General features: G+C 40.8%; 1 protein-coding gene and 1 non-coding gene across 3 annotated transcripts in view; both read left to right on the forward strand.

Moving 5' to 3' along the window:
- The first annotated feature begins 1,216 nt into the window (after positions 1 to 1,216).
- Positions 1,217 to 1,289, forward strand: trnar-acg (transfer RNA arginine (anticodon ACG)). Its single transcript has one exon. It is a non-coding gene; the product is annotated as a tRNA-Arg (tRNA).
- Positions 1,290 to 1,766: 477 nt separating this feature from the next.
- The window catches only part of banp (BTG3 associated nuclear protein), a 37,025-nt gene continuing 15,394 nt past the window's right edge, over positions 1,767 to 23,397 (forward strand). The window contains exons 1-11 of one of the 2 annotated variants that reach the window (XM_073472479.1): positions 1,767 to 1,874; positions 3,447 to 3,522; positions 3,805 to 3,914; positions 4,027 to 4,226; positions 4,431 to 4,520; positions 4,688 to 4,860; positions 6,228 to 6,467; positions 8,449 to 8,607; positions 11,494 to 11,615; positions 15,581 to 15,652; positions 17,868 to 17,912. In XM_073472479.1, coding sequence (XP_073328580.1) covers positions 3,453 to 3,522; positions 3,805 to 3,914; positions 4,027 to 4,226; positions 4,431 to 4,520; positions 4,688 to 4,860; positions 6,228 to 6,467; positions 8,449 to 8,607; positions 11,494 to 11,615; positions 15,581 to 15,652; positions 17,868 to 17,912 — 1,281 coding nt within the window. In that variant the 5' untranslated portion in view covers positions 1,767 to 1,874; positions 3,447 to 3,452. Of the gene's footprint in view, positions 2,821 to 3,446; positions 3,523 to 3,804; positions 3,915 to 4,026; positions 4,227 to 4,430; positions 4,521 to 4,687; positions 4,861 to 6,227; positions 6,468 to 8,448; positions 8,608 to 11,493; positions 11,616 to 15,580; positions 15,653 to 17,867; positions 17,913 to 23,397 lie in introns of both variants that reach the window. The other variant, XM_073472480.1, reaches the window with a different exon arrangement.

The following is a 23,397-nucleotide window of genomic DNA, read 5'->3' on the forward strand; positions in this document are numbered from 1 at the left end:
CACTTCTCAAGGCCAAGTTGCCTTCCCCTCATCCGCTACTCCTTATTTACCTGAAAGACTCTGTGTTCAGGGTTAGGGTTAGGGACTTTTACATTCCCTATGTCTGACCAATGAAGCCCAGAATTTAAATGTCCCAACAATTAATTTTTTTATTTTATTTTTTTTCTCTTCTAACAATTGAAAGACAAACATTACACAAAAGTAAAGGACAATGCTCCTTTTTAATCTTAGAAGTTGGTTATAAGTTTGATTTTTACCTCTGCTTAACAGCCCGGGTTAAAACTTTTTAATGAAATAAGAGTATTTTTGTGCTTTGCAACAGACATAACTAATGAATGGACTAATGAGCCTACTAAGAAAATGATCAAAGAGCTGGAATGGGGTTGTTTAAGGGCCGCATTCGGCCCATGTGCCACCAGTTGAATAGGTCTGGTATAAGACTACTACTTTACTTTGCATGATATTTTATGCAGACCTTGTTTAGCATTTTTTCCATTGGTCAGTTTTGCATTTTATTTCTTCTTGTTATTGTACAGACACCAACTTCGGTAGCTTCCTACAGTGCCTGGACCGTCTCAGCAAATGCTGCACCTGGAACCTCGCAGATGTTGTTCCTTCAGCTATGCCACCATGAGCTCAGATGCAGACATCAGGGTCAGGTAGTTCCTTAAACCGCTCAACAAGAAGATTAAAAACAGGAGAGGGAGCACACAACAAATACATTACTCAAAATTAGGTAGGGATATTGGGATATGGTGTATATATATGCATGTGCAGACAGATGTGATCCTTTGCAGAGGATGTGATCCACTGCAAGGAAAAGAGAAAGCCACCATCACATCTTATTTTCATTATTATTATTATTATTGTTAAATTATTAAACTTTACTTCACAAAAATCGAAATCTTCTCATATACAAGACATGATTGTCTGAAGTCTAACTATAGATCAATATCAAAAATCCTTAATATTTATACTTCTTCTCTTCATCATCACGTATTAGCTTCGCATTGGATTTTTACAAAGGCCTACTTCACATCTCTGTGTTATCTTAGACATTATTGAGTTAGCAACGAGCGGGATTCGATACGACGATGTCAGGGTGCATTTTTGGGAGCTTTAATAGACTAGAACTAGACGTTCATACAAGAAATGCGAAGACAGATCGCAGGCATAAGCCTTTAAAAGATCCAGTGGAATAACGGGAATACAACTCGGGCTAGTGGCGCAATGGATAACGCGTCTGACTACGGATCAGAAGATTCTAGGTTCGACTCCTGGCTAGCTCGATCTTTTTCTTTCCTCACTCTACACAAGACAAAGTTTTGTCATCTCCCTGCCAGCAACCTTGTAAAACAAGCACCCTACTAACATCTGACAAATGTTGCGAATTAAACTTATTCATGGAAAAGTCTATATAGATACATGGGGCGCTCACCAATAGAGAATTTCCACTGGTGCACCTGCACATTTAAAATTACTATTAAGTAACCCCGATCGATAAAGTAAGTTTTTCCTCTTCAAGTAGCGACACTTTATATGAGGTTATTTAGCGATTATGCAGAAATCCTTACCAACGTGACTTCTATAGAATAATTTTTAAAATCTTTCCTTAATATGAAACAACTAGCTAAACAATTTTGCATGTCAAAGCTTCCTGCTGTAAAGGTGAACCGAGGAGTATTTCACGGTAAACTTGCTGATGAATACGTGTGCAGCTGCTGTGCTTGTCCGGCGGCTTGCAGCCCGTCTCCGACTCCCCTCCTGAACCTCCCGTGCGAGAGCAGCGCACGAAGGCAGGGGCTCATCTCTCGCGAGGAACGACGCCGTTATCGGAATCTCTACAAACAACACGAGAATTCATCATTCACACGGTAATATAACCCAATCTTACACGGTACATGTGTTGTGTGCCAGCGCTGGGGAGGAGAAGCTGCACCAAAAAATCATATTTAATCGTTATTTCTTCCGACAGATTCTTGCATTACATTTCGGCGGCCTTTAGGCCCGACTAGCATGCTAACCACCGCGCTAGCTTAAACAGTGACTCATTTGCGCTGCTTAGCTTTAACGTTAGCAACGCAAGCTTGCAAATCCGATTTTGTAGCGGCAGCTAACGTTAGCCACATTCGGTCCAGGCTATTTAGCTAGCGCGAAAACGACAGTTTGTTGAAGTGTAGTAGTAATAACGCAAGCTAGGACACATTCAGTGAATTATATAAACGCTTAGCCAGCTAACACGTCAATTTAGACCGCTTCTTCAGTTTATAATGTTGTTATAAAGTGTTTTCACATCGCTGAGAGACCCCCGCCCAGTTAGCTTACCGTTACTGTCACAGATAGCTAAACTGTGGAGTAACATTATCTAAACGTAGACAGCCAGGCTAGCAAGACTACTAGCTTCATGTGACATTTTATTGATCCTAGCAGCTGAAAGGGTAACTTTGGCTATCTGAGGAAGCAGGGGATTTGCTACCCTGTTTCCCCAACATCACCAGAGTTACCTCAATGCTAATACAAATGCTAGCCTTGAGAGTTCTTGCAGATTCAAGCCCACTAATAGTGTCTTGCTTTTCATTATCATCACGACATTGCCCATATGTTATTATGCTGGGCGGGAATTTGTCATTAATGTTAACCTAACTAGAGGAATTGACCAGGGAGAAGGCTGGCACATCATGTCTATGGGTATCTGTCTTCACACTGTTACCGTCACCCTACTTGTGTATGGCTCTCCTCTGAGGATACATGCCCCCTGTACATGTCTTCATGCTGCACAAATACACAATGAATGCATTCCTGATTGACTCTGAATTGAAGGTATCAACAGCCCATACAGTTATGTTAACTCACACAATGAAAATTACATGATTGTAATTCAAAAAACCCATTTAAATTACATTACAGCTCTCTCTAACCACTATTGATATAATATTGAGAGAGGTATCCTTGCAGTCAAGTTAAGACAAAGAGGTATATCAGCAGGGGACAGGAAAGCAACAAAGTATAATCCAAATAAATGTTCGATATGTTGTCAAGAGTGCTTTGTGTAATTTATATTTCTTGGGTTCTTATGTCTCAGATCAGTTGGTTACTGGTTTTTGCAACCACTTGTACATACCATTACAGATTGAATGGTATACACAACTCAGCAGTGAAATCACTGTTATACCGTTTTGTGATATAATTAGTGAAACTGCTAGATAGCAGATTTTTACATGAGCGTGATGCACGTGAGTCTGACAAGCCTTGATTCTTGATCAGCAGTTTTCCTCCTGGTCAGTAGTAACTTGCAGTATTCCTGGAAGAAACTCTTTAACATCTCTGTATTGTGCAAACTAGTGAAATTTAGTATATGCCGTTTGAGATTACTTAAGTGAATGTCAGTAAATACATCATTTTCTGTCTTGTGAATTTAACAAAGTTTTCCTTTTGTCTTATTTCAGTAAGCAATGTCCGAACCAGGGTTGGATGATATAGTGCAAATAACAGTGGAGGACTTTCACCAAGAAGACCGTCCAGGTAAGAATCTTGTGAAACAGCACGAAAATGTATTATTTTTCTTGCTGGATGTTGACGTTCTCTGTTCTTTTGTCCAGATATGGTTCAGTTTCCTTATTAGGCAAACGCTGCACTATGAAACGTGGGCATTTAATCAGTAACAATTTCCGTATCAGCATATACTTAATACCATTGCTATGGATTGGTGCAGGAGCGCAGCTTCAATCAGGGCATCGCACAGTGAAAATCCAACAAGATGGCTGTCGTGTTGTTGACAATGTCTCTGTATTTGATTCATGGCAGACATGTTGGACAATCATGAAGATGATGAAGAAAGACCTCAGAAGAAAAAGAGGAAATTAAGCACCAGCCAGGAGAATAACAACAGTAACCAAGATATATCTTTTATAAAGGTACCAGCTCTTTTATTTTTACATTTATTATTTAGAATAAGTACACAACATTTGTTAATTTTTTGAGTGCAGATAAATTGCACATACTACATCTTGTTCTTTGTGTTTACAGAACCTGTTGGTTTCATTCACTGCATCAATTACCCAACGACTGGAGGGAATTGAATCAAAGCTACAGGCTCTGGATGCTACATGCAAAGCCCTTGGACGCAAACTGGACAGCATGGTGCCCTGTGCAAAGAGTCCTATCCAGGTTCCTATGGTTGCAGGGTCTCCTCAGGGGGCCACTCAAACTTGGAACAAAGTGCGATGGTAAGGCTCAACAAGCACAAATCGAACGTTTTCTGTATCCAGGCTTAGAAGTGCACTCTGAAGAATTTGTCATTTTCACTATTGTACAAAGCTGTACTTTGCTTACAGGAGCTAACAGAATCACATGACTTAAACTGTTTGAGTATCGTAAAGTTTGCATGCATGTGCCAGTTAACAAAAGTGTTTTGATCTTCTCCTTTTCAGTGTTGTTCCACAAACAAATGTGATAGTGAGCAGTGAAACCCCAAAGGCCACTGGCCAAGAAGACACCCCACTGGAGAACCTGCTCAGCAAGTGAGTGGCTCAAATTAACAATATTGGGGTTGCTACTGGAAAACATTAATCAAATGTAGCCTGCCTCAGTTTTCAGTCCAGGCAATCTAGGACTGTGGAGAATCTGAATACTTCACACACTGTGTATGTTAGACCTAGTGATTACAAATTTGCGTTTTTCTTTTCAGCACGGTGACCAGGAGGCGGCAGAACACAATCCTTGTAAAGGTGCCGGGCCCTGAGGAGAGTCAGGAGGAACAAGAGAGCGGCTCAGAGGCCAGTGACTCTATTTCTAATGGTGGCCAATCCAGCAATGCGCAAAATGGCCAAAATGTCACACTCATCACACTCAACTCAGAAGGTATGACTTCTCACTGCTGACACAGACACAGAAACACACATACAGTATGTACATTATTACTCTTGTTCTCTGGTAGTCTATCAGTGTATAGCAATTAACATATTGGCTACATTGACAATGATAAAGACAAGGTTGTATTTTTAAGGGCCCTCCTTACAGATTTAAAATTAATATTCCTCACACGCTTATACACAAAATTATATTTCTGCTTTTACTTAGAAGCCAGTCACTGTTGTGCATTTTGAATAGTACCATCACAGATTGAGCAGCAAGAACAACTACAGTTTTACTGGTTTCAATTTTGTTTTTACCTTTGGGCCAAATTTTTCCTGTGAGGCAAAGGAAATAAGCCATAAACGTCCAACAACAAATCTTCCTTCGCTCGACTTAGGCCGTCAATATGACTTCTCGGCACCAGGAGGCTCAAGTCACCCATTTCACTAAAAACAAAACTGAATACAGTGCAACAATTTGAGTCAACTCTGCAGTGCTGCAATGGATTAGTTGCCTTGAATTTATTTTTAGACCAAATGTTAAGAGCATTCACCATTCACCTCTCATACACACACTGATGGCAGTGAGCATGTGGCGGGGAGCAGTTTGGGGTCTTTCCCAAGAGCACTTCAATCAGTGGATGACCCGCTGTACTTCCTGCATCACAACCACCCCAAAGTAATCAATTTTGATTGATTTTGTGGTTGGACTTAACTTTAACATGGCTAACGTGACTCTGTCAGATGGTCTCCATATTGGATAGAAAACAAACTGTGCTGATGTGTCATGTCCATGTCGCTGTGGTTTTGACTCAGGCTGCATCGATAAATGCTTTGTGCGGTCATCCGTGTTTTCAGTAGCTTTGGTTCTGGCAGAGCCTGAGAGAGAATAGTTTATTTCTAATTGTGCAGACCTAAATGAAGTCCACATTGTTGTTACATTTGTTACGATTATTAGTTTGGTTATTTTCAGTTGACTGAGGAAGTTCTTGGGTATCTTCAAAGGCAAACTATTACTCATTTATTTTCATTTGCGGGTTACCATGATAAAATTGTATTAGTCAGCATTAGCTAGATGGTACCATATGTGTCTCATGATTGTTTGTGTGTGTGGTGGACTTAACAGCTAACATACGCCGTGAGCAAACAGCCAAACCACATATTCTGCTTTTTTAAAATACCTTTTTAATAATAACATCACAGTTTTGCCCATAATTCACCTACTTCCTCTTTACTGCCACAAGGGTGTGCTATTGTATTACATGAAGTATCTGAGTGGCTGTGTACCAGTGCAGTATTTGTCAGGCTGTGAATCAATACAATAAAGCTGTGTAGATGAGTTTGAATAACTGCTCCTTCTCCTGTTTCCTCTAGATGATTACCCAACAGGCACCTGGTTGGGAGACGAGAACAACCCAGAGATGCGAGTTCGTTGCCCAGTGTCTCCAGCTGATATGCTCCATATCACCACAAACTGCCGCACAGCAGAGAAAATGGCACTGACGCTGTTGGACTACCTGTTTCATCGGGAGATCCAGGCTATGTCGAACCTCTCTGGTCAGGGCAAACATTGCAAGAAGCAGCTGGACCCGCTCATGATATATGGCATTCGATGTGAGTCCTCCTGCCTTGACGAGTGTTGCAATTTTAGGCCACCTGCTTCACTTTTTGTTAAGTTTTTGACAAAGTAGAGGCCTGGTGGTAATCTGACTGACCAGATGTAGACTGTGGGTATAAGCGTGTCATTGGCTGACAATTTCACTCGGCATTGTCCCACCTGTTACCTTTACTTTTGCAAGGTTTCAGTCATTTTATTGGCTCGCCTCCCCCACGTGGAAAACAAGTCCCCAAGCTACAATATTTTGCAGTGGAGTGTTTTTTCCCCTATAGCAGAATGATAATGGCTGCAGCCCGACCTTTCTCCTGGAGAGTCTGGTCTGACTATGCGTGACTAACCTGATGGAAAACTAGAGTTGGGATGGAGCCGATCCAATGTTAGTATCAGCCGCCGATCCTGACATAACTCACTCATCTGATGAATCACTAACAGTACCACGTACCGATACAGCCTCTGCAGTCTAATGTTTTTATGAATTGTAAACACTGTGTTGGGTCTCGGATCGAGACTGAAAAAAAATGGATCGGTGCATCTCTATGCTAAAAATTATTTAATTACAAGCCAGTTTACAAAAAGGAGTGTCTTTTTGTGCACCAGCTGCTGGCACTGACAGACGTCATCAAGCCTTGGAAGTGAATCTTGTCAAGTGTTCTTGAGCTGTTTGAACTTGCCAGTTGGTGATAACTTAATTGGCAAAATGACCCACTTATAGCTGCCAAGCAACCGCTGTTTATCTCATGGTTATTACATGATTTTTGCACAGTTTAAATTTTACACACAAAATGCACTCAGCCGGAGTTTAAATCCTCGCCCCCTTACAGCAATGAATGAACTCTCTGAGACCTTCCCACATTTCATACCCGTTCCCATTACAAAGCGGCACCGGATTGAACACAGAAATAGACTGCAGTCTGTATTCCCAAGACGGGTTACAACAACATGCATTCATCATTGCACACACGCATAAATGTGCAACACATTTTATAACATACCAGACTCTAAATGACAAGCACATGTCTGGTAGAAAGATCCTAATGGAGTCACCCTCAATTCACTCAACTCTTTGATTTTTGATTAAGCAGAGTCGGAATTATGATGATAGACAGACGGATATTTAATATAGTCCTGTGACTATATGCTATATTTATATGGCTCATATTGCAGTGTATAGAGGGGATCTGTCAGCTATAGCCTTTCCTTCAGTGTGAGGCTTGTGCCCCCTGCAGGAGGGTTTAGTAAATATACCCTATGGCCCACATAAGGATTTGTATGCGTGGTTACCTATATTTCCTCTCAGCAGTGTGGGTGTGTATAGTTACACACAGATTTGGCCTGACATAGAGGTATGTAGAAGCTGGAGCAGGGCCAGGTGAATTTTGGGTGACTCATTCTGGCTGCCTTTAAAAAAAAAAAGGGGAAAGGAATGAAGGAGCAACTGGCCTGCCTGCCTGCCTGTACAGGACCCATCAGGTGTAAAAGGGCTGCAATCCTCTGCCATCCCTCACTCTGCCCAGATACCCATGAGCTCCCCCTCTCTCATTTTCTCCCCTCAGGCTGTTGTTAATTTCTTTTAGACAGGGCTGTCAAGTGGCTCACAGGCTTTAAACAGTTCGCTGAGGTTCACAGCCACTAAGTACAGCTGCATCCAGTCTCACCTGCACGTATCTCGATTGAGGGAGGGATGAGGCACAGGCACAGTCGCAGTCCTGTGTAAACATTGCTTGTCAATGGGTGTGGAGCAGAAGTAAACAGAATCAGGACAGTTGTTTCTTTAACTTTCCATTAAAGTGTGCATCAGTTGCATGTGAAGTGGCCCTTTTACAAACACCTTGTCCTATAGCTGCTAAATTATGCCCACCCTGTATCTATTCTGGTGCAGTAGTCTGTTGTGACAGTTGGCATTGAATGTCCAGGAAAACAATAACTGATTATTTATACTGTGTGCAATGACCTTTGAACTCTCCGTGTCCCCCACAGGCCACTTGTTCCACAAATTTGGCATCTCTGAGTCAGACTGGTACCGCATCAAGCAAAGCATCGACTCCAAGTGTCGCACCGCCTGGAGACGCAAGCAGCGTGGCCAAAGTCTGGCTGTCAAGAGCTTCTCCAAACGCACCCCTCGCAATTCAGGCGGAGGTAAAGTACAGATCTGCTTAAAACTACTGTATACGCTTAAAGAGTCAGACTTTGCATTAACACTACCTTTATGTTATCTGGCAGCCAGATAGAGAGACAGAAAGAAAGAGAGACACAGCAACAGTGTCAGAAAATGATTAATAGTTCTCACATCCAAGATAACCTCCCTTCCAGTTCCTTTCTAGAACATCTACATTTGGTCCATGACGGAGTTTACTGTGTATTTCTCATTATCCAAATATATCTGGAAAAAAATAACGGTGAAGAAGTCAGCATTAGCCAAGTAGTATGTCAAATCAACACATACAAAATTATAAGCAAAATAATATGGCAAAGGATCCTGCAGATGTGTCCGCAGAGTATTAGACTGGAGTGACGTGTGGACTTTTTATGTGTGTGGATCGCACATAAAAATCCCATTAATGTCAACCTTTTAATCTTGTAAATATTTATATTTAAGAAATCAAAGTACTTTTGAACCTCCTGACACCTTCCTTGTGAAATGCTGTGGGAGTGAGCACATTAACATTTATCTGTTTTTGGTCTGAGAGATGAACGCCTACCTGGCTCCACTCACATGAGTCTTTATCAGCTGATAACGTTGCTATGTTCCTGTTTTCTAATCAAACAAGGTTGTGAGAATCAAGAGATGTCATTTGCTGTTTCTTTTGCCAATGACGCCACCATTTGTTTTCAGTTTGTATTGGTTTCAGCACAGCGGCGTGTTACATTAGTTGGCTCGTAGTTAAAGGACTTATTAAGTTTTTGCCGTCAGCTAAAAAAATTCTTTTCTCAACTTTGGACCGGCTTCAACCAATTTGAAAGGAATGGATGGAAGCCTCTGAACTTTATCATCTTGATAGCCAAAGCTTTCTTGTGGTTGTGACAAAGTTTACTATGGATAGCTACCAATGATAATGATTATTATTATTATTATTATTATTATTATTATTATCATTGGCTATCATTATTATTATACAATGATGATGATGATGATGATGATGATGATTATTTTTATGAAATGTTGGTGATCCACCTAGAGGCTTTCTATCTATATGAAGTTTGGGAATGTTAATGATTAATCATTAATCGATTAATTGCCGTTAAGAATTTAACCGATTAAAAATGGCCTAATCGACAGTCAGAGACAGGCTCAAATACATTAAAGAGTATCTTAAAGTAACAGATTACAGATACTTGTTTTCCAAATATATCCCAATGTTTTAGCAATTTAGTCGCCTCAGTATGGGCTGGATTTTGTTGCCAGTTGTCGAACAGCGACAGACGGGAGCCTCGTGATTAAAACGATGTCTTAATTTGTGTTATTTCATTTAAAATTCAAGTAACTTTATGTTAACTGTTGTAATTTATCCAACTCTGATTTTGCATCAAACATAGATCATGTCAGTGGTTAAAACAGTTTTCTAAAGGAAAAAAAAAAAATTTCATATATTATTAATGAATAATCGATAATCTATTGTTAAGGCAGCCGACTATCGATTAAAGAAATTACTTAAAATTTGCATCCCTAAGTTTTAACATTTGGCATGACTAGTTGCCTACCAAGTCTAACTCTTTCTTATTGCTTGGCTGCTTAACACCAAAAAACATTTAAAATTCAAATGTTCTCTTTCATTTCCTATTCAATTAATTTAATGCAGGAAAATGACTGGATGCAAATAGTCAAACAGACACAGTCACACACACATTGAGCTCAGGCCGCTCCTATTTCATCAGCTATATGAAAGCTATTTTAAGACCGGAAACTCAAAAGCAGATACAGTGTGTATTGCTGCAGATGGTTGTAATCTGCACACAATGCCTGCTGTCCTTCCCTCCCTGCGAGCCATCACCTCTCACCTCTGACCAGGGAGAAGTGAGACTACAGGGGAAACCCAAATATCCTGTGAGCAAACACGAGGGGTGGGCCCTGCCTTCTCAGGGCCACACACACCCTAGAGTGTACAACACAAATACTAGTTCAGATGGTCCATGCACAAACATGCAAAGCCAAACATACAAATTAATTCCTTCCTTAATCTGGTCACGTGTTAATAGACAGGAAATGGCCAATTCTTCTGCTTTTTAAAGTGCTCTTTATCAGTGAACCGGAAAGTAGAGCTCAGACCAAAACTGTAAAACGTCATAAGCCACCTGGCTCTCACTTCCTTTTCTGGCAAAGAAAAGCATTGAGGATTATTTACATAAAACGATACATAGCAGTAATTACGTAAGATGGGACACAGCCTTACTTTTCAAGGCAACATAATGCAAAACAGAACTTTTGAGGTGTATGTGACATGTGCTGTATGGTTCATATCATTTAAAGCGACATTCCTTTTTTTTTGACTTGATCAAAAAAGCATTTCTTGCAAGTTCTGTTACACTGACTGACCTCAGATCTAAAGGTGTGATTTATCTACCGTGATGTACACTGCAGTCCTCTGCTATCTTTGATTTCTGACGTGGTGTATTGATGTCTTTGGGTTGGTTTGGAGCTTCGGTGGGTGATGCGACGGGTCCGTGCACTGTTTTCAGACTGTGATAGCCCGTGTTTAGACTGAGGCCTGGAGTTTGTGTTTGGCTGCTAGAACACGAGTGTGTTTGGATGGCTAGTTGGAGAGTCCTTGTTGTGTATTTAGGCGTTTGATAAAGTATAAACACGCTATCATCCAGCAGATGGTCTGGGTGTCAGCCAGGTTTTTTTTTTAACAAGAGGTTGTTAAGGCCCCTTGCATCACCATGTCTGGGTGTGTGTCAGTTTGTGTGTCTGTGACCTCGTTTTGATTTTTTATGTGTCCAGGGATCCTTTGCACTGTATTCCTGACCTGCTTCCACTGTACACATGAGCGCACTAATAACCATGCTGCTTGTTCTCCTAACCAGAGGCAGGCATGGCAGAAGAAGCAGCCCAAATAGAGACTGCCACCCAGCAGACCTTGCACTACACACTGGCCAATCAGCAGGTCCAGTTTCACCGTATTGGCGAAGATGGACAAGTTCAGGTGGTGAGTGTCAGACATTTCATCCCTCAATCTTTCTCTGAATCAATTTTATTTATCGTTGAACACACAACAAACTATTCTCCGACAGTCTGTTTCTAAGATACAGATGTACATCTTAGTTTTAGCCCTCTTTTTCTGATATATTTACTTATTTTTCTTGCTGCTGTCATATGAGCGGCCCACAGAGCAGGATTTGTAGTGCAGGGGGATAGATCACACCACCCAGCACAGTGACACATGTGGCAATCTGCAGACATATAGTTTAGCTTATGACAATAGAGGAGTTTCCCATGCTCAGGGATTCGATGACCTTGTACAGCTGCTATGGTTAAAGGTCAAAGTCAGGCCCACTACGGCGTTATGGGTGGGCTGACAAAGAGGAAGTCACTGGACCTCTCATATCTTATCCTTACTGTACTCTGAAATCACCCATAATGCCTTAATTTTAAAGGGGACCTATTATGCTCATTTCCTGCTCTATATTTTTGCATGATACACAGTTCAAAAAATTCATTTTTTATCTTGTGCTGGCCCTTTTATGCAGCCCCTCACTTCATCATCTAGTCCTAAAACAAGCCGTTTTAGCTCCAGGCCTCTTTGAGTCCACTTTTTTCAGATTGGACCTTCCAGAAGCCTGCTGAGGGGAATCGCCCAGTGCTTGTGAGCAGTGAGCACTGCATTGCCGGTCTACTGGCATAGTGATAATGGGGCACTGAAATTAATGAGGCCTAACCAACTACTATGCCGAACACAACTGCATAACTTCATTCAATGACTCTGGTAAAAGGGAATCATATTTTGTGGAGAAAATAACTCTGATTTCCAGAGTTTCCTGATGGATTGACAGCTTTACTTGTTGCTTAGCTAGTTCGCTCAGTTAGCCGTACAGCTGTTTAGTTCATTTAGCAGCTACAGCTAGCGGTCCTATCAGCTAGCTGATTCTGTTTGGACTGGGAAAGGTGTTTACATCTCTACCACAGGAGCTTTGGATCTCTCGGAGGAGGTGGTTTTCAAGCTTGGGGATATAAATAATAATAAGGAGATTCAGCTAATAGGACCGCTCACTGCACTGCTAACTGAATTAACTAGCCAATGGTAGCTATTGTTACACTTACACACAGCAGTTAGGATATAGTTGAGGAACAAGTAAAGCTATCTATCCATCAGGAAACTCCATAAATCACAGAGAGTTCACGCAGAGCAACTGGAGGACATAAGAGGGAAAACTAGAAAGTATTTTCTCCATAAAGTTTGATCCAGAGTCCTGGTCAGAGCAGCTGGAAATCAACTCTGTACCATTAGACAGACAGAGCGGCTGCATGTCCCTATACTAAGTGGGCATGCTGTGTCTCAACTAGAGATAGACCGATATGGTTTTTTCAGGGCCGATACCGATACCGATTATTAGTAGTCAAGGAGGCCGATAACCGATATTTGGAGCCGATATTAATTTGCAGTAAAAGGGAAAATATTGGCCTTGATGCAGTTACATTATGTCTTAAGTCTTGAACAGCAATATCCTGCTCCTCTCTACAAGAAACTGTCAAAGACAGCTTCAGGACACACTTCATCTAACAATATGTCATTTCTGCTGCTTGGGATCTCAATCAACACAGAAAAAGGTAGAGTAAAATAACTTGGTAGTTAAACAGCCATTATTGCCCTACAGTTTTCTCTCAGACAGACGGTGCTTTGCTGTCAGTTCCTGCAGCTTCTCATGTGGCACACACACACACACACACACACACACACACACACACACACACACACACACACACACACACACACACACACTATTCTCTAGCCATCCCCTCAACGTGCTTCCCTGCAATAAAACTAACTGAATTTTACTCTCTCTCTCTCTCACTCACACACACACACACACACAAACACGTCTTACTTTGATCACGGACTATTTCCATATCGATATGATCAGCAACCTTGTTTCGAGTGATTAACAAGCACGTCTGGAGAGGAGAACAAGTTTTGCCGAACGGAACCGGCGCTGTTCCTGGGGGCTCGGTCAGACTCTCCCGAAATTGTAATAAACATCCCAGTCCTCTACACTCAACCACTACTAGTAACATTACTGAGCCCATTAACGTTATATAAACATAAGCGGCAGCTCTGCTCGCTCGCAGTCCCTCCAGACGTGCGTGTTAATCGCTCGAAACAAGGTTGCTGATAATATCGATATGGAAATAGTCCGTGATAGTAGAAGTCTGTGTGTGTGTGAGTGAGAGAGTAAAAACCTAACGAACTCAATTCAGTCCAGTTTTGTTGCAGGGAAGCACGTTGAGGTGAAGGCTGATTAGCATTAGCGTAACGTCAGCCCACCGGTCCGCTTGGCTCTACACGCTCAGCAGACTGTAGCGAAACTCACGTGAGCACTGTGCATGCACAGCTTTCACTGCTGATTGGCTGTTACCTGTGCGTGTAACCAGAGCGTGTAACCAATCAGATGGTGCTGTGGGTGGGACAATGCTGGAGACAGAGTAGTGACAGCAGACAGAGAGGCGCGGCTGCATCAGAGCCAAAATAACCCAGTTTTAAATTGATCTCTTATCGGCCGTCGGATTAAAAAAAAGGCCGATGCCGATATGCTTCAAAATGCTGAATATCGGCACCGATAATCGGCCCGGCCGATAATCGGTCTATCCCTAGTCTCAACAGATGACCAATAAGTAGAAGATAAGTAGAAAAAAAACAAAGTAAAACAGTTCATATTCAAAGCAGTCTGAAACCTGAGCTCAAATATGTTTACTTGATTATTTGAAACTTCGGCCACGTTTAATATGAACATCCCACATGTAACATTGGTATATGACAGAATAATAATCATAAATTCCCTTTTAAGGGAACACTGAGGCATGATGAAGGTCCCAAAGATATCAGAGTTTTGAAGTTGCAGTTTTGAATTGATCAAATTGATATAGTGACAGCAAAATAAATTGGATTTTCTTTCTTTTTCTCTGATTATACTGTGTGAACAGGACAGAGGTAATTTTCATTCTGCTGTGAGGCTCCACCTCTACTGTTTGGCACATCCGCTGTATGTAATGACAGTGCTACAAAGCTACCTCATAATTTACAACGTCGAGTATTTCTGCTGTAGGTAGGTTGCTACGTGATACATGGGTTTGGAGGTACTGATGATAGGTGACTCGCCTGAGAAAGGAAGGAACAGGCATGAAAGATAGAGGGTGGACAGACAGGAAGAGAAGTTAGGGAGATGTTGGAAGAGTGGGAGAGAATGATTGTCAGGAGCTCACTGTGCAGTTATATTACCCTCGCGACACTCTGCAGAGTATTACAGGGTGCAGCTGAGCCTGAAATTTATGAGTGCTGCTAATACAGAGGAGGAAATCGAGTATGCTTACTGGCTGTGATTCAGGGCTGCACCCGTTGTCTGATACTTTTTAACCAATATCAGTGTCACACTGGGGCTGCATAGTTCATTATTTTCACGACATTATGTACATTTTAAGTGAAGATTTAAGGTAAAAATCATGCCTGCAGATTCTGCATATACATGGAGATGAATAGTTTGTAGAAATTACAATCTTTTAAGTACAAAATCCCTCTTTCTGTTATATCCTTCCACTGTTGCTCAACAGGGAAACACATGGAGGAAAAGTCAACATTTTGTTCCCTGTCACTTACGTTAGAAGCGCATTAGATGAGGATTTCTTAATGGCCAATATGAACAGGAGGAGTGATTACAGCAAGCAAAGCTGTTTCAGTTTTCATATGGCCACCAGAGATTTGTTTTAAGACTGACTTGAAAATGTGTAAAGTTATCCTTTAACCACAATTCATAATCGAATGATAATTAAATGCAGATTTCTCTGGAATTGAAAATGTTTTTTAGGATTCAAGGAAAACATGCACATTTCTTGATTTATTGATCATATTTGTGTAATTGTTTCGACTTCAGCTGTTTCACATCCTTCGTCTGTGTCTCTCAGATCCCACAGGGTCAGTTGCACATTGCCCAGGTGCCACAAGGAGAGGAGGTGCAGATCACACAGGACAGTGAGGCAAGTGTCTGTGTGCGTGTGTGTCTGTGTGCGTGCGTGTCTGTGTGTGTAAGAATGAGACCCAGAAAAAAGAAACAATAACCCACTTCTTTTCTTGAGTCATTCATCTGGTATATTGAATTTCTTAGCAAACTAGTCAGTCAGGAGAATTTGTTTCCAAACAGAATATAACTGTTACAGTGAAGTCATGCTTGAGAAAGAAGCGGTTTGTTTGGAAGAAAAATAATGTTGTCTACTTCAGTGTGGGAATGTCAGTATGTTGTGTTGGAAGTCTGGTTTGTAATTTGGTCGACTTATGGTTAGCTAATGACTTGCATTATTTTAATGGGTATTTGAAATAATCCATTATATTTGTGTGAACATGCAGATTCTCCAAATGCACCCTTAATTGCCCTCAGGCATTTTAAGCATGATTATAAATCAACTTTTGGTTGAACTTATTTAGAGCAATACAGAACTAATTGCCAACAAGAAGTTTTTTCATACATAATTTAGGTCATTAAATAGTGCTGTCCAGTGCAATACACTATCTTTTTTTGAATCTCTCGGTCATGTTGAAAGCTCATGTTTCTCCAGAGAGTACAGCTGTGTGGACAAATTATTCTAATTGTTAGCTACACCCATTTGCCAATGATTGGTCAAATTTGAGGTTGCACAACTCACATTTTGGAGACTATAAGCTTGTCTACTTCTCAGAGAAAGAAGAGGAAGAGCCATCTAACAGGGCTAACTATTTTTCATTTGTCAAATAAATTTGGTAAAAAGGAAATATTTATGTGCCCTTTGAGCCCTGTCTGTTTCTGTTTGCCCACGCAAACAGCTATCCCAGTGAAGCATAATGCACCCTACTGGCTATTTCAACAACATTTAAGTCATTAGTGAATTTTAGTGAGAACAGATGTTCCTTAAAGAGCATTTTAATGTTGATATATCCGCCTGCTTATGCGTGGGGTTATGACTTTTGTTTCCACACAATACCCAGATGTCTCATGTCCCCCACCAAACATGCACTCTGCATGCACACTCATTGCTGGCCTGCCAGTTGAAATCGAAATCTAACTCCAAACCACACCGACTGCTGATGAGGAATTTCCATATCAGCATTATATTTAGGGATTTTTTAAGGATGTGGGAGAGTGATTTATTTCAGGGCGCCAGTCTGTGTACACTTACACACATATTATAACATACCGTATATGACACGTGCCACACACGCATCACATTTATGCAAAAACAATCGACACCTTGACCGAGTGTTTTTCTCATTTCCTATTCGGTGTTGCTAAAGAACACTCGAAGGAAGAAATGCACGATTGAGTGAGAGCGACAGAGTCAATTTGAGGCAGAAAACCTCTAAAGCCTTTCCTGCTCTTTGTGGCTGAGCCCAGATTTTCTTCTCCTCTCTCCTTCCTATTCCATGATATTGTTTGTTTTTGGAGTTCAAAGCTTAGCAACAAAATCCCACTTCTCCCAACTGCCACTCACAGAGTATGTTTTCATTAGGAACGGGCCGCTTTCATCAAAGACATCGGTTTTAGCGTGCTTGAAAAGGAAATGAGCTGTTTGAAAGATTACACTGGTCTCTGACCATATGGCAGCACAGACAGCACTTGATATATACATGAAATACAATTAGCAAGAGAAAACAGCTAAAAACTAAAGCTAAATATGGCTTATATGATGTCCTCTCTCATGTGGTCTTGTTAACATCACTGTGGGTGTTCAGAAACTTTACGATGGTCATTGCATCTTGATGAGACAGCAGTAGGCTTGGGCTCGTGCGAACGGGCATCTGTTTTTGTTTACAGGAACGCCGATGTGGCCAGAAATGACAGGATAGCTGACATATACTCAAAGACATTGCGTTCTCTTCTCTCTCTTGTGTCATTATGTAAAACCGGCCAAACCCTGCATGCTCAAAATCCTGCAAAAACTGTTCTGATGCTTCTGACACATTGAAGCTGTCATGCTGCACATTGATCACACGTGTTCATTTTGGCACTATGTTATTGCTTGAATCACCTAGTGATAATTAAGGATTTAGAAATCTTTAGTCCACACAGGTAAAGGCGAACAGCAGGGCAATACAATTGGCAAGATGTCTCTTTTTTATGGCTTTATGTTTGCTCATTGAAATAGCTGAATTTGCTAAACTATGGTGTGCACATGATTTGGCATCAGGCCTTTGACATGACATGTCACCTCTCTATTTCAGGGAAATCTCCAGATCCACCAGGTGCACGTTGGTCAGGATGGACAGGTAAGACCACATTTACAGAAAATTAGATAGATTTATTAAGCACTAATTAATTGATGCTGTAAATGATAAACCACTTACTCCCATCGCTTCTTGCTTTGGTGCATAAAGTGAAAAAGGCTGGATTACTAACGGGGGATGTGTGTTGTTTTTGTTAAAAGATTATGGTCAGCTTTGTACAGTCCTCATCTGATCTTTCACAAATGATTTGGATGTCTGATGGCCCAACACCTTAAGGGCTGGCTCAACAGGCTCTTTGTTCTTTGATTCTTTGATTCTGCAAATCACCCTGTCGTTTCTCAAACTCTCCCCCCAAAACATGACCAGTCCAATTACAATATGATTTTATACCAAAATGGAATGTAGCAAACAGGAAATGGCAGCCACTTACAAATGTTTCACTAGAAATGCTGTGAAACTTTCCCTGCCTCTCCTCATGCATTACAGCCTAAAGTGGTGGTTCATCAAAAAATGTGCAGCTGAATTTTTTACAGGATCTATTTGCACAGTGATTGCACAACAACTCTTACCATTTTAGCCATGTTTTCGATGTTTGTTTTCCCATGTGACTGTACCTTGCAGATGCTGAAAGTTTGCACATTTGTCATTGAGGGTAGTGAACCGTGGTGACTTGTGTGTTGGGTGATGTCACAGGTGTTGTACTGTTGTTGTGAGTGTTGTGACCCTGATGTGGGCGTGTGTTAAGAACATTTGGCTGAATATTTTACAAGTTTGACCAATGCAGCATTTACAACAGGCCATATTCACCCGGCAAACAAACTTTAGACCCTTGTATATATTCTCCTATATTTTTGGGATCTGTAGGTAGGATTTATAGTAAGAGACAGAAAACACAGCAGTAGCCAGAAGTATATACTGTACAGAACAAATAAAATACTTGTATTGCACTCATAAAAATAAATATAAGCTCGCTGTTTATTGAAGCAGTAAACATAACTTTCAGTAGAATTAAGCATCTAAAGGTGCCCTGCGGAGAAAACATCCTATTTTATGTGCTTAGGACTTTTATTGTCCTTTTTATCTTTTTTTTTATAATACCAGTAATGTATCAAAGTTTAAAATTTTGGTTTCAACAAGACATTGTGTGTATTCTTGAGCTTGAACACATGGTTTTGAATGCAGTGCAGTGCAAGCAGTCATCTTCGTCACTGATGCTTGCTGATATCATGTCGTGTTACCGCCGCCGGTAGATCAATGTAATATAGTGAAACGAGATAAACAAAACAGAAAAATAGCTCCAGAGTTCTACTAGAGCTCTTAAACTCCACAGGAAAGTTTTTTTAAGCTCGCTGTTATTAATATGTGCTATTCATGTAATTGAAGGACCAGGTGACACGCATTTGCTAAGTTGATACAGGTAGTCTGCTTTTCTGTCCTCAAGCGGACATCTGGAAAACCTCAATAAACTCCTTTTATTAGCAGATTGACACAACTTCCAGTTGGCTGCAATAATGACTTATTCAAAAGGTACATACATACACACCACACTTAGATGTTTCTATGGTCCGCCCAGCTTCTATGTCTTTCTTCATCCCTCACCCCTCCTCCATCTCTGCGTGGATGTTTTGGACCGAGGGCCCTTCCTGTTTCTCTGTTCTTTCCTCTGAGATCCAAGTAAGTCACGATCAAAGCAGAGCCGGCCGGTGTATGACCATTGCAGACCACATGTGGACGCCTGAAGACCAACACATAATTTCACATTCATGATTTCATTGTGTTTGTCTAGAAGTAAGGCTTTAGGGAAGGAAGTTGTCTCTCACGCTGCCCGTCTGGTGGTTAAACTGTTTTGTGTTATTCTGTTGGGACAGGTGTTTTGATCTAACAGCCAACAGAGAATTTTTATTTCTAAAATCTGAATAAACACTAGGCTATTCAGCTGTCAGGGTCATTAATAAAACAAGTAGACCTTTCAATCAATCAATTCCACATGGCCCAATAAGAATAATAGCTACACTATTCATTACCTTATTTTTAATCACACCTGAAAACAATTGTGGATGTTTTAAGTGGATCAGAGTCATTTAAAGTCACTCGGAAGCCATCTTGACAAAGGCCCCCGGCAGCTGTTCCGGGATAACAAGACCATGTCCCTATCTAAATTAATCAGGAGAGAGCCAGAACTTCACTTTAAGTGGTCACAAAGACGAAAAAAAAAAGCTGCATGCATAGAACAATTAGTCAAATCTGATTTTAAAAAAACAACACTTACAAAGATTGTTGACTTTGCCCAAAATTTTTTTTTTTTCTCCCAACCGATTCAATTTAGCATGTAAATGGTTTCACAACGCCAACTTCTTTTATGGCTCAGTCCAGAGTGCCGTGACATGACGCCGTCTGCAGACGTCTATGTTTTTCAAAATTGTTTGAAACTGTTATGAATCTCAACTCTGCGCCCCCGTTAGTGCAACAACTTGATCGGCTGACATGGTTCTCAGTTGGCTTTTGGGAGGAAGGGGCGGGATATGGGTCCTACAGCAGCCACCTCTGGCGTTACAGCGTTGTTTTATTCAAAATGCCAATGCAATCTTGTCTCTAGTAATGTCGCTGACTATATCGCTCAATGTTTCAGGGCTAAGTCTCCCCTCATTCATTCATGTTATTTTATGCATATGTTTTATGCTATACCATGCCGCATACTGCAGCACGATGCGGCGTCACCAGCAGGCGTGTCATGGTGTTGGCCAGTCAAATACAAGTGCACATTCCTGTAAATTACTTTGTACAATGAGCCGCGTCATCTACTGTTTACTCTGCAAGCAACAGAGCACGAGATGATTATCGCCATGATACCTTCCCCGACTGGCAAATTTCTCCCTCACAGTATTATAAACCACTGTGCTGTGTTTTGGCACCTGATAAACTTCAAAGCTCACGGAACTTTTACCCAAACCAGCCTTATTGGTTCATGTTTCATCATCTCACCACTACCTTAAATAACACCTACGCAGTCCCGGGGTTGTAGTAAAAATAGTCAAAAATAGAGTCTACAGCCTTAAAATCAGATTTGCCACTCTGTTGGCTCAGACATAAGCACTCTGCTCATAATTCAGAATTTTCTGGCGTGAACTGAAGGCAGAGTAAGACGGAGATTTTTCCATAGATATCGTGCCAATGATAGACTTAAGAGGCTTAAGAAGGTAATGGAAGTAACAACCGTATTTGTTCACTCAGCATCATAATGTCTAACTTGTTCCAGTGCAGTAAGTAGTAATGCCATTACAATATTACTTGCTAAGGAATTACTGGACCTCTGATTTGAAGCTGCACTTAAAAACTAAGACGGTTATCACCCTTTCTATGTAATATGTCAAAATTTGGGAATAAGGAGTTAAATGCCACCCATCAACACATAGACTTTTCACTGCTCAATTCTCCATTTTATGGTCTGATTTAAAAGCCAAATCATCCAATTCATTCATAGGTTCAAGGCGCTTTTGGCTGTCTATGTGCACGCACATTTATGTGTTAATGCATCTGCTTTGTATAAGGGGTTTTTTGTTCTGCTTGTTTGTATTGTTTTATTGGCCGTTTGGCTCTGTGTGTGTTTTCAATTGATGGAGGTAGTCACCACACATCCTCCCGCCCCTCCTCTCTCACACACTCAAACACACATGCATGTTCGTGTCCTCAAATGACCCGCTCGCTGAGCCTGAGAGCAGCATTCCTTTCTGTCTCTTTTTAAGATCATGGAACAAGTTTTGGCCACAGTTTGGTTTTGATTTTTCACCACAACACACATCTCCAGCAGTTATTCATATCAGTTCACAGTGTACATAAACTTTTTTTGCAGATTTCCATCGGCTTTATCTTGTTAAGTTGTTGTGCCATACGCAACATATGTAAACAAACACATTATTTGAAACTGCAGTGTGGTTCCTTGCAGATAGACACCAAAATGCCAAATGATAAAAAGAGAACAGAAAGCAGCACAAAGGCTTCTATTCCCTTGGCTGTGTCTGGGAGCCTAGTCCAATAAAAAGCTCTCTTTATTTTCCCTTTCTTTTTAGCTCATGCTTTGATTGGGTCTGTAAAATGATATGAATGCACTGCCAAAACAAACACACAGTGACTTATTCTTTAAACCTCATGTTGCAGGTCGAGCTTTTCACACACATGCAGCGATACACCACAGTGGCAGCGTCTCGTCGTTTGTATATTCTCATATTCTCTTGAAATGGAGGGCGGCGACTCGTAGGTCAGCTCTAAAATCTGATGAATCCCTGAAAGAACATAAAAAACACTCTTGGGGAAACAAAAGCTCAAACAAGTATATTAGTGATAGCACTTACACAAGGAGATAAATCACGGTGACCAGATATGGCTGCATCCAAATAACATATTATGTCTTAACCATGATTGGTGTGATGTATCTTGGACCAGAGTTTGTAAAAGATAATACAGATAAACATAATCCCGATATGTGCTTTCTTAAATATCTAATTTATGTGTTTATAGACGGGTCTACATCAAACAGGCTGTGTATGATGTCACTGTTTTTGTAATCTGACAGCATAGTGCTGAGGCTGTGTTAGTGTAACCCAACGTACGCAATTTATCATTTAAGAGCTCGCTCTCTTATTTTTTTTCTATCTCTGGGGCAGTTTTCCCCTCCTCTTCATCTCTCTGCCTCTTCTTTCGTCTTCCCTGTGCCGTGTAGCTGTTATAAAGGCAACCTGCCGCTACTTATCACTCCAGGTCACTTAAACTGTCAGCTACACACGCAGGTCAAAACGCATTAAGATCCATTACATGAAAACAGAAAAGTGGCCTTCATGGATCTTTTTGAACTCTGTGGCTCCATCAGGGTTTCTAAATTTAATGCGCATGATTTCCATGGTTGTCTTCACCTTGCTTAGTTTAGTTAAGTTTTCGTTTATTATCCTTTCCGAAAAATCTTTTTGTGTCTGTGGCAATTGTAAAACACAGACAACCACAACATTACAACAATTACAGTCAAAGACAGACGTTTAACAACAAAGTGCTTCACATCATCACCAACGAAAAAGAATATAAATATAACAGAGTGCAAGTGACACACAGATCATATTACAAGGATTTGTTTAACAGAGCTTAACTGGAAGGTACAAAGGATTTCTGGGCACGGGAGGTCAGAGAACATACTGAACATAACAACTCATATTCACCATAGAGAGGGAGGGTGTGGTACATCACTGAGGATTGACCGTTGACCTGCAATCTTGCTAAAAATATTAACAATCATACTGAGATTGTTCTTGTTAACTACAGAGGAAATGAAGCAGAAAGTTAAAATACTCTCTACAAATGGACAGTAAAACAGAACCAGTGTATGTCTGTCCTCAGAAGCTTCATTATAGAGGCAGTTAATTAATTACCTCCACTGATGGGTCACAGATTATTTAATTACTTGTGCACATGCTAAATTATTTGTTTGTTTGACAAATAACACCTATTGTGAGTAGGGCTGTTGATTTTTTTTTTTTTTTAA

The sequence above is a fragment of the Pagrus major genome, chromosome 8 (genome assembly GCF_040436345.1).
Source record: "Pagrus major chromosome 8, Pma_NU_1.0".
NCBI classification, from domain to species: Eukaryota; Metazoa; Chordata; class Actinopteri; order Spariformes; family Sparidae; genus Pagrus; species Pagrus major.